General features: G+C 40.1%; 1 protein-coding gene across 3 annotated transcripts in view; it reads right to left on the bottom strand.

The window, feature by feature from the left end:
• Positions 1 to 11958, bottom strand: part of PIAS2 (protein inhibitor of activated STAT 2) — an 81645-nt gene extending 69687 nt beyond the window's left edge. For 2 of the 3 annotated variants that reach the window (XM_069468437.1, XM_069468440.1), the window contains exon 1: positions 11131 to 11464. In XM_069468437.1, coding sequence (XP_069324538.1) covers positions 11131 to 11166 — 36 coding nt within the window. In that variant the 5' untranslated portion in view covers positions 11167 to 11464. Of the gene's footprint in view, positions 1 to 11130; positions 11465 to 11801 lie in introns of those variants that run through there. The other variant, XM_069468438.1, reaches the window with a different exon arrangement.
• Positions 11959 to 12535: the final 577 nt, after the last annotated feature.

Here is a 12535-nt window from a genome sequence, read left to right as displayed (position 1 = left end):
TTGAGGCCAGGAGTTCACGTCTGCAGTGAGCTATAATCAAGCCACTGCACTCCAGCCTGAGTGACTAAGCAAGACCCTATCTCTATTTGAAAAAAAGAAAAAGAAAACCAAACAAAATGTAGTTCTCCCCAACCTAGTTTACGAATTCAATGCATTTCCCATAAAAATCCCAACAGCAGTGTGTGTGTGTGATTCTAAAATTATGTGGAGGAGCAAACAGCCAAAAAGTTCCTTGCAAAACAACTACAAAGCAGGAGGACTTGCGTGCTACTTCTGTATCCCTCAATGATTGACTAGACCATTTCAGACCAACCCTCCCTGTGACAACTGAACAAATGAACATAATACAAAAATATCTGTGTGAAGGCATGACATGCTACAAAGGCAGCAAGGACCTGAGAGGTCAAGACTCTGGAAAGAAGGAAAGCCTAAAGAGTGGAGTCTCCTGATGCCTTTAACCCTGGAGATATGTGCCAATGGGAAAAAAGCAATGGAGAGGTTGAGAAGCCAAGCAGAACTCTGAATAGACTCAAAGGGCTGGAGAAACAAGAGAAGGTATTTGTGAAACGTAACCAGCAAGAGATGGTACCCAGGATATACAATGAACTCCTACAAATCAGAGTGAATAAGACAGATGACCTTATCGTTTGCTTATCTTTTGCTTACCCTTAAAAATAAGCAAAAGACGTGGCAAACCACAAAAGATATCCAAATGGCCAATAAGCATATCTGAAGACACTTAACATCATTACTTATTAGGGAGATGGAAATTAAAAACACTACACACCTAGCAGAATGTCTAAAATTAAAAGGGTGGACAAGGATGTGAATGAAGCAACTGGAACTCTACCACTATCAAATGAACAAACTACAACTACATACAACACTAAAAATGACTCTTACAAACAAAACAGGCAAAAAAGGGCAGAAACAACAGATTATTTACCACAGTACATTCAGAAACAACAGAATACAGTTCACCCTTGAAGAACTTGGGTTTAAACTGAGCAGATCTACTTACACAGATTTTTTTTTTCCACCAAGCTAATATTAAAAATACAGTATTTGCAGGATATGGAAATCTGCAAATATGGAGGGCCAACTTTTCCTATACTTGGGTTCCACAAGACAGACTTCAGGCCTTGAAAATGCGTGGAATTTTGGTATATGTTGGGGTGGGGAGGGTCCTAGAACCAATCCCCCAAGTATATTGAGGGACAGCTGTATATATATTATACAGTTCCACTTTATATATATAAAGTTCAAAAGCAAGCAATACTAATAAGATGTTAAAGTCAGTCTAGTAGCTATCTTTTGGGGAAATGAGGTTAGCCACTGGGACAGGATTCAAGGGAAGTCTCTAGGGTACTAGTAATATTCTCTTTATTGACCTTCATGATGATTATATTGAGAAATTTCACCCAGTTGTATTCTCACCATCTGTATACTTTTTATATGTACATTATATGTCAATAAATGTTGGCTTTTATAGAAGCTGTTACAAAGTTATAGTAATTAAGACAATGTGATGATGCTGTTGGTATGGACAGTCAAACAGAGAACTTATCAGCCTACAGACTAACAGAATGAAAGTATAGACAGACAAACATTATGGCATTCAAATCAGTGAAGAAAAAAAATTTATCACATAAAAGGTGAGGGGACAATTTATTATTCTTTAAGAGAAAAATAGGCATGTGGATCACCACTTTACACTAAATACAAAATCAATTCCAAGGGGATTAAAACCTCAAATGAAAAAAGTAAAACTCGGCTGGGTGAGGTGGCTCATGCCTGTAATCCTAGCACTCTAGGAGGCCAAGGCGGGAGGATCATTTGAGCTCAGGAGTTCGAAACCAGCCTCAGCAACAGCGAGACCCCGTCTCTACTAAAAAAAATAGAAAGAAATTATCTGGACAACTAAAATAAATATATGGAAAAAATTTGCCGGGCACGGTGGTGCATGCCTGTAGTCCCAGCTACTTGGGAGGCTTGAGCCCAGGAGTTTGAGGCTGCTGTGAGCTAGGCTGACGCCACGGCACTCTAGCTTGGGCAACAGAGTAAGACTGTTGTCTCAAAAAACAGGTAAAACTATACAACTTTTTAAGATAATAATGGAAAATATCTTCAAGTATGCCATTGAAAAATTTCTTCAACAAGATTGAAAAGCACTACCCATAAAGACTGATAAACTTAGCTACATTAAAATCAAGACCTACTCATGAAAAAAACACATTAAAAGAATCAAAAGTTAGCTAACTTGACAGAAGAAATTTGCATTATATATACTCAACTATAGAACTATTAAAAAATCAAAATAAAAAAAAATCTAGTACAAACATGGCCAAAAGACATGAATAGGAAACCGAGATAAGGGAAGAATGGTTTATCAGCATAGTAAAAGATGCTCAAACTCATTAGCAAAAGAGGAAAAATGAAAACTAAGAAGTGATATTTTATACTCACTGGCAAAAACTTTTGAAGTGTGACAAAAGTAGGTGTTAGCAAGAAAGCTAAGCAAAGAAAACTTCCACACTGCTGGAAAGAGCATATACTAATACCATCTTCTTTGGAAAACAATCTGGCATTATTCAGTATTGGTGAATATGCACATTTTCTTAAGTACCAGAAATTATACTCCTAGAATTTCTACAGTGAAATATACAAATATTCACACTGAGTGAGATCAATAAAGATTACAAATAACCTCTATCAGTGCAGGTCAGGGTTTTTCCACAAGGTAAGTTTGCTGAAAATTTACAAAAAAAAATTCCCCCCCCATTTTCAGAGCTTTGTGGATTGCAAAAATGTGGATAGGGGATTTGGGGACCTGTAATAGAAAAAAAATGGAAACGACAAAAATTTCCACCATCAAGAGACTGGATAAACTGGGGTACAGTCATACAACGAAAAATTAAAAAACGATGATAAAGCAAAAAAAGAAAAACCAACCCAACCCAACTACATGTAGTATTATTCCATTTATATGAAAATTTTAATTTAAAAATACTATTTTTATATATACATATATACGTTAAAAGTATAAAGACAGACACAAAAATGATGAATCCGAAACTCAGCACAGCGGCTATGCTCACTGGTGAAGCTGGGCACGATCAGCATTGTGCTGAACTTACAGTACTGAATTATTAAGCTGGATGGTAAGTACATGTATATTTGTTTACTTGTATCTTATCTGTTATAATCTTTTGCACTTATCAAATAACTTCAATATTTAAAAGATAAAAATGAGAGTGGTATATCTACAAACCACTATTACTATTACAATTACCAATTCAGAGAATTGTCTCAAGACCTTTTTAAACAAATTAGCGTCCTCAGAGAAATTCAAGCTTTTCCCCCCATAAATCAAGAACAGGTTGCTATTTTTAAAAAGAAGGAAAATGAAAAAGAGGGCAGCACTCTTATAAAGTAAATATATAATTACTGAAATAAATTATATAGAAGAGTTTAAAGAAAAAAAATCAAGGAAATATACCAGAATGTAAATAAAATATCAATATTCTAATATATTAACCCATCAAGAGTCTCAGAGAAAACAGAGAAAAGTGAAAAAAATTATCAAAGAAATTGAAGATATAATTCCCCAGACCTAAAGTGTCTTAGAACTTAAAAAGCATCCACCAGAAGGAATGAAAACAGGCCTACCGTTAGACACATTTTCTAACACCAAAGATAAAGAGATCATCATAAAGATTACAAACAAGGTTACTACAAAAAAAAAATCAGATCTGCACTGGATCTCTCATTAACAACACTGGGTGTTTTAAATTCCTTAAGCAAAGCTTTCAAAGTTCTGAGGGGGAAAATTGTATTACCAACCTGTAATTCTACATGTAAACTTTCCATCAGGAACAAAGGCAAGCCATTTTTAAACATTCAAGAACTTAAAAAGTTTATCACCAGCATACCCTTCCTGAAACAACTACTCAAGACTGTATTCCAGTAAAGTAAAAAGGGCATCTAAAAAGGAGAAAGACATGGGATCCAAATAACAGACCTAACCTAGGAATACAATATGAAGTAATCCCAGGATGACAGCTGGATAACAGGTCTAGAAAGCAAGCTTCCCAAATTAGAAAAGGAAATCCAAGATTCCAGAAAATTTATCAAGAAAAGCTGAATGGTTATAAGATGAGAACACATTTTAATATTAAAATTTAAAATAGTTTCAATGAACTCCCTCATTCATGTAGGACTTTGTTATGTTAATACTTCTCCTTTAAGAATCACAGGCTTAGTAACATAGAAGAAAAGTTCCTCTGTGGCTCCACACTACTTGGTTCTACAGTGACTAATACTCAGGACAACATACATATTTTAAAAGCTGGTTCTTATACTCAATTTCTAGAATCTTCCAGTAAAAAGCACAGGAAACTTTAGAAGAGTCATAAGACATAATAAAAATGCTATAAATCTTGACAGTGTAACGATGTTAATAGAAAACAAAGGCTGGGAGAGGAGGGAGGATGATGGAGGGAGCAAAAACAAAGGAAAATGGATGGGTAGTTAAATCCTTCTCTGAAAGACTCAGAAGTGAAGAAATACAGTTGCTCCTTGGTGTCTGTGGGGGATTGGTTCCAGGATCCCCCTGCAGATACCAAAATCCAAGATGTTCAAGTCCCTTATATAAAATGGCATGGTATTTGCATATAACCTATGCACATCCTCCCATGTACGTTATATCATCTCTAGACTACTTATAATACCCAATACAATATAAATATTAATAGTTCTTATACTGTATTATTTAGGGAATAACAAGGAAAAAGTCTGTACATGTTCAGTACAGATACAACCACCCATTTTTTTTTTCCTGAATATTTTCAATCCAAGTTTGGCTGAATTCACAGACACAGAACCCACGGATGTGAAGGGCCCACTGTATGGTCGAAAAGTAACAGGTCAAGAAACAGAAATTAAACTATTATAAAAAGTTAGAAGGAACAAATATATAACTGGTAGAAATCAAAGTGCTAGAACAGGTGGAAAACAACCTAAATTTCTTATCTACTATAGAGTTAAGAAATATTGTTTAGAATTGAAAGAAAAATCAAGATGTAAAAACATACATATTTGCTTTTGGAATTAACCAAAAGAAGAAAAAAAAAAAAACCCTAAAAACAAAGAAAGATTAAAAGCAATTATAATGGGAGTGAAACTAATGGGAAAGGAAGGACTTTTAATTTTCTTTTTGAAATTTTCCATGCTTTCTGCAAAAGTATTGTTTTCATTTTTTAAAAAATTAGCAATGGAAGAGAGTAAAAGTGTTATTAAAACCATTTCCCAGATTAGGGAAAAGGTCAAATAACATGTCCAAGTTCATAAAGTCAATAATCATCAATCCCCAATGCTAATATCAAAAAATAAAAGTACCTTCTGTGCTATAATCAAAGATCTGCTTTTACTGACTTGTATGAATAAACAAATGGAGACCTCTGAATGTCTACGGTAGGTTTACATTATTCTCTGCAAAATAAAAAATCTTATTTGTAAAAACCTACATTTCAAATCACTTTTCCAAAAAGTCCATTTTACTAGTGCATTCAAAATGAACATTAATATAGAATTGTTTGGACTATGCTATCAATTGAGTCCCCATATCACTTTTACTTAATTCAACTGCACAATTTCTTACAATTAGGTACTGATTAGAAACAGATTGTCAAGACAACGCAATGATGGCCAGGTGCAGTGGCTCAGGCCTATAATTCCAGCACTTTGGGAGGCTGAGGTGGGAGGATCACTTGAGGCCAGGGGTTCAAGATCAGCCTGAGCAACACAGCGAGACTCTATCTCTATTTAAAAAAAAAAAAAAAAAGACAACTCAGGGGGAAGAATAGTCTTTTCAAACAAATAGTGCTGGGAAAAACGGATACTCATATGCAAAAGAAGCTGGACCTCTGCCTCACACCATACACAAAACTGGAAATAGATCAACTAACTAAATGTAAAAGCTAATACTACATATAAAACTCTTAAGACAAAAACAGACATAAATCTTCATGGCATCAGATTAGGCAATGGTTTCTTAGACTTGACACCAAAAGCACAAGCAAAAAAAGAAAAAAAAAAAAACAGATGAATTGAACTTCATCACAATTAAAAACTTGTGTGCTTCAAAGGACTCTATCAAGAAAGTTGACAGGGCACACGGTGGCTCCCAAATGTCATCACAGCACTTTGGGAGGCCAAGACAGGAGGATCAATTGAGGCCAAGAGTTCAAGACCAGCCTGAGCAACTCAGCGAGGCCCAGTCTCTACAAGAAATAAAAAAAGAAAAAGGAAAGTGAAAGACAGCCCACAGAATGAGAGAAAATATGTTCAAACCATATATCTAATAAAGAATTTGTCTCTAGAATACATAAAAAACTTAACAATTTAATAACAAGAACACTCAGTTAAAAAATGGGAAAAAGATATGAATAGCCATTTCTCCAAAGATGATATACAAATGGCAAATAAACACACAAAAAGATGCTTGATATTATTAGTCATCAGAGAAAAGCAAAATAAAAACCACAATGAGATACCACTTTATAGCCACTAGGATGACTATAATCATAAAGTGTTGGTCAGGAAGTTGAACAATCAGAATCCTTAAACACTGCTGGTGGGAATGTAAAATGGTGCAGCAGCTTTGGAAAAGTTTGTCAGTTCTCAAAAAGTTAAACATAGTTACCACATGACCCAGCAACTCCACTCCTAGGTATCTACTCAAGAGAACTGAAAACATATGCCCACACAAAACTTCTACACTTGTAGATGAATGTCTATACTAGCCAAAAAGTGGAAACAACCCAAATGTCCATTGATTCATGACTAGATAAACAAAATGTGGTATATCCACACAATGGAACATTCTTTAGGATAAAAAGGAATGAAGTAAACGCTACAACATGGACGAACCTTGAAAACATGCTAAATGAAAGCAGCCAGACACAAAAGGCCACACGTTGTATGAGTCCATTTATATAAAATGTTCAGAATAGGCAAATCCATAGACAGAAAATAGATAAGTGGATGCTAAGGGCTGAAGGTAAGAAGGAATAAGATGTAACTGCTAATGGATATGGAGTTTCTTTTTGGATGATGAAAATGTTCTGGCATTAGATAGTGGTGATGGTTGTACAACTTTGTGAACAGACTAAAAATCATTATACTGAGCATTTTAAAAGGCTGAATTTTATGGCAAGTAAATTATATCTCCCAAAAAGACTTTAAAAATAAAGAGTTAACATCCAATCCAAAAAAGGAAAAATATTAAGAAAAGAGAAACATCTAGAGAACATTATAGTTAGAAAACAGTCAGCTTTATCAGAAAAGATACTTCTATTCACCAGAGGAAGGATGCAGATCTAAGGAGCAAACAAATGCAAAGTGCATACTATAGCTAAGAATACCGTGGTTCACTATTAGAAATTATGTTTTATTTTAAATTAAATACCTAGTTTTGAATGTGATTTTATAGACACTATCTCAGGTGAAGTCTTAGAAATTTTAGTTGTGTCCCAAAATAGCTCTGAATCACATGGTGGATTCTATTAGATGTATTATATCTACTAATCTATTTCCCTGCCCAATAGTTGGGGAGGACCTCTAACCTCAAATCCCCCCTTAACTTCCCATTCTCCCTCTGCATCCTAACAGCACCTATCAGGAAGGCAACTCCTGGTAAGTGTAAGGAAACCAAACACAAACCTTCTATACAGAAGACCTTCTGTTATAGAATTACTTAAGCCTCTTAGTATGAAAAGATCCAACTCTGATCTCACATTATAATACAACAGCAAACTCACCCAGTTTGGTAAATGTTCTGGTTTACCCATATCTATTAAGAAAGTTACAAATGCTGGCTCTTTCTTCAGTCTAAATACACAACCAGACACCCGCATGCATTCTCACGCTCATTCTCTGAGATAAAATAAATTCTCAATGCATGAAAACAAAGGGATGAGGAATACAGGAAAGAGATTCTTTAAAAAACAGAAAGTTAGAATGACACTACAAAAGACACTCCTTCCCTCTATTGAGTGGAGAGAAGTAGGAAGAGTGGATTAACCAGGTTAAATTGTAGCAGGAAACTTTTTAAGAATGACTGGCACCAGTAGCCCACAGTACTGGAATTATGCAACTGGAGGGGAAAGACAAGGGTAAAAAAAGCTGTATTGGTTAAAGAAAAGGTGACTCCAGTAACTCAACTGTTCCACCTCTCCACCTCCCCTGTGCTTGGTTGGCTCTTCTGCAGATTATTTTTGAGAGAGGAAGTAGGGCAGCAGTGACAGAGGTTCAGGCCATCACATCTTACGATCCTCTCCCACATTAATTCACAACTAGCTAATTCACAAATTAATTAATCACCCTTTCAACTCTTAATCACACAGATGCAGTAAACAAGCAACCAGTCAATTGAGTAATTTCTTCTCTTACACCTTGAAAACTTCTAACATATGACACATTATTATAACCATCTTTGACAACACAGGCCACATTTTCCATTCTCAGAGAACTTCCCCATTCCTTTCCCTCAATCCATCAGGATGATCTCCTCATCAGGTTTGTATGATGTGACTCTAACCCCCTGGCTATAGATGATCAGCAGTGTCATCCGCCCTAAGCCCAGCCAATCAGATTCCCTCTCCCAGAAGAACTGAAAGAGAAGTGGACTGGTATTCTACAGGTCGCATGGACTGAAAGGCAGCAAAGTGTACGGCTGCCATATTCTTGTAGAACCAGACAAGCTCTCTACTACCAGCTCACATAGCACTCTCAAAAACTGAAATTATCAGGCAACCTCTTAAAAAGGAGTTGCTGGCTGGGCACGGGGCTCACACCTGTAATCCTAACCCTTTGGGAGGCTATGGCAGGAGGATAGCTTGAGCCCAGGAGTTAGAGGTTGCAGTGAGCTATGATGATGCCACTGCACTCTAGCCCAGGTGACAGAGCAAGACCCTGTCTCAAAACAAACAAACAAAAAAAAGGAGTTGCTTTATCACATCACCCCCTAAGCCTAAAAGCAAAGGCACAGGGTCACTAAACCACACCTGAGGATGACCCTTCCCCAAATTCCCGACCTCCAGTACAGATGCAGCACCAGTCACAAGTGAACTGCTCTAGTTAGTAAGGAGTGGCCCTTTATGGTAATGAAAATCCCCTCTGTGGCAGCCATGAGCAAGCCAAGTATGTGGCACCCAAATTGCCTGACCATTTCCTCTACTGCCAAGAAATCAGCCTGCAAAGCAATGCCCATAATGTTTCCTGGTCCTAAAATTTATTTCCCTATCACTCTTACCATCAGCATATATTCTAAACTAGGGACCATCATCTTGAGAGCCCTAGATATTACTTTCCCTTTCTTTCTAATTAATTTTTAGTTAGCTTTCCTGTTTTCCTTCTCCTATTATACGTCACATAAGAAGGGTGTTATTTATCATTTATTAATAATTTAGTCCATAAACTGCAGGATGAGTAGAAGCTCCACCTAGACTCTAAGAAAACAAAGCAGTATAGCTGGGGCTCTGAAGAGGATGGACTCTAAAGCTAGATGTCCAGGGTAAAAAAATCCCAGCTTTTCCAGTTTCAAGCTGTGTGATTCAGGTCAGGTCACTCTCTCTGCGCCTCAATTTCTTCACAAAATTGTGAGAATTAAATTAGTATGTATAGAGAAAGTGCTTCAGATGAAAACCAGGAATGGAATAAGCATTGTATTATAATCGGTATATGCCATCATCACCATTACTGTTTGCAAATGGGGGGGTGCAGGGAGTACAGTTCATCTTCAAATGTAGGGTAATATGTGTCTGCACAGAACAGCTAAGGCAAAGATGAGGGGGTAATTCTTCCAGCATCTGCCCAGCACATACCCTTTCCTCCTCTGAAAACTCTCCCCAGTTAATCTCTTTTGGGTACCTGATATGAATTGTGGGAAAGGTGCCATCTTCTATCAAGTGCAGGGAGAGGCAAAGATAGCTGACTTACAGGAAGAGATGAGTAAGATGATTCATAAAACAAAATGGAAAGAGAGAGGGAGGGAGGAAGGCAGAAAGAGGGGGAAAAAAAAGCTTTTTTGGTTTCCACAACTTTCCAGTTCCTGATTGCCCTCCAATCCGAGTACTGACTGCCCTTTCTGCCCTGTAACAGCAAGTAAATTCTCCACTGTATATTAATTAAGCTTTGAACAACAACATTTATAAAAGTCTAATATAAGTCCTGCAAAAATTTTCACAAGCAAAAAAAAACCTTGGAAGAGAAAAAGTTACTACACAAAAATTAAAACTATATTGCAGGTAAAAATAAATTTAACTTCAGTCTTCTCAACCCATCCTAATTCTAAAGCATGAATTTAAACACAGAGGTGAGGCTCAGGCCTGATTATTTCAAAAGCTCCACAGGTGTTAAAAGCTCTACAGCTGGAGCTCTGAGCCACTAAAACCCTTAGTAGCTTATCAAGTATGAACACCCTTTTACCTATGATCATGGTTCTCTGAATAAACTAGTACGGGGCATAACATGCATTAACATATTGTTCTGTCTATTGGAAACTAATTCTTTTTGAAACACCAGGAGGGAAAATGGCAGGCACTGTGCAAACCGTAACAACCTCCCTTTAGAAAAGAACATACATTCTTTTCGTGATGTCCACTAAACAGGTGACCAGCCAACATCTTTCCCCCCACCCCATCCCTTGGAAAAAAATAAACACAGAAAACAGAATCTTCTGCCGGATCCCCCTTCCTTCCCATTTGAATAAGTAACCCTAACATCATAAGACTACGTTATGCAAACTTAATTTCAAATTCACACTCATCTCTACTTTAAAATACATTTTTTTTTAAAAAATCAGGGTTTCTGTCCGTAAATAGCTCATTTATGTCGCCAGTAATTCAGCGACCCACACAAAATAAATCCGGCTCATCTATCACACTTAGTTTTGTTCCAGTTAAGGACTCCGAAGGTTACCAGTATGGGGGGATAAAATCTTTTCCGTTCTACCCTCATTACACCCCCATTTCAAATCTCTACTATACAAAGGTATCAACAATAAAGTTATGACCTTGTTCTAAGGCTAAGGAGAGAAAATTTTTTCAAGAGCAAAGGGAGTGCACAAACCTCACGACGACACGGACTTTCAGGATTTCTTACCATGGCACTAAGAAATTACCACGGTTTAAGGCCCATTATTGAAGGCAGGGTTCCCCAAAGACCACGCTTCTCTGGAAGATGTTAGGAAGCACTGGCGGGAGGAAGGGGCCTTTTCTCGTCACAGACCTGACTAAACGGTAGCATCAGCCATAACAGGAGAGACAAAAATTGCCAAACGCAACTTCACGTTTCAGAAAACAGTCGTCCACCAAGTGAGTAGCATGCAGACTTCGGAATCGCCATTGACACGTACACCCCTGGCGAAGGTGGAAAACCAAATGCCGCTTCCCACCTCGGCCCTCAAAATGAGCAGGGACGCCAATTCCCCACGTGCCCCTCCCGAGGGCGCCCCGGCCCCCGCGCCAGGTGTGCGGACCGCCAGCAGCACGCACGGCCGGCTCCCGGCGGCCCAGGCCCGCCGCCCCCGCGCCGCCCGGCAGTCCTCGCCGGCTCGCTCCCCTCCCCCGCGCGCTCGGGGCCCGCCTGTCCGCCCGCCGGAGCTCAGGGCTCCGGGCTCCGCCAACCGGCTCCCGCGCCACGGGAAGGCGGCGGCCGGCGACGTTGCGGCTTCCCCGCCTCTTCTCCCTCCCCGCCCCTCCCCCGCAGCCTCAGCTGTCCACTCCCGCGCCCCCGCTTACCCTCAACTCTTCGAAATCCGCCATTTTATACCACCCGCGGGCGCCGCCGCTGCTGCCGCCACCGCACCCCCTCCCGCTGCCGCCAACGAAGCCGCCGCCACCACGGCCGCCGCCGCCTCCAGCACCATCCTGCACTGGGCGCCGCTTAAGACGCCGCGGCCGCCGCCGCCGCCGCCGCTGCTGCCGCCGCCGGGCCGGTCACGTGACCGGCGCGGGAGCCCCGCCCCCGGTGCGCCGCGGCCCCGCCCCCCGCGGCGCCCCCCGGCCCACCCGCTCGGCCGCCTTCCGTCCGCCGGGCGTCGGCGCCTGCCCGCGGCCCGCACGCTTCCGGCGCCCAATGCTGCGGCCTTGCCCGGCGTAGCCCCGCGTCGTGCCTTCCCTTCCCCGCGCGGAGGACCGTGCTGACTCCCGGGGGACTGCCGCGACTTGCGGGTTACCGGCGGGCCTGCAGGATGGCCTGGCCTGGGGCAGTGGCGGGGACGAAGAAGAGGTGGCCGAGACGCGTGACAGGAGCATTCGAGAAGATTCTTAGGGGCGCCCTTCACACAGTGGCTGCGGATTGAGAAAGCAGTCTCAGATAAAACCATCCCCCAGAGCAGTTGTGGCGGAACAATCTAAATATGGGTGTTGGGTAAGCCATTGTTCCCATCTAATGGTGCCTGATGGGTGAAACCTCTTTGAATTGCTAATGTCCTCCAAGTACCAACCTGGCTGATTCTTTCTGACTTTGAAGG

This window comes from Eulemur rufifrons, chromosome 5, assembly GCF_041146395.1.
Source record: "Eulemur rufifrons isolate Redbay chromosome 5, OSU_ERuf_1, whole genome shotgun sequence".
Lineage (NCBI taxonomy): Eukaryota > Metazoa > Chordata > Mammalia > Primates > Lemuridae > Eulemur > Eulemur rufifrons.
This window is presented reverse-complemented; position numbering and strand designations above follow the sequence as displayed.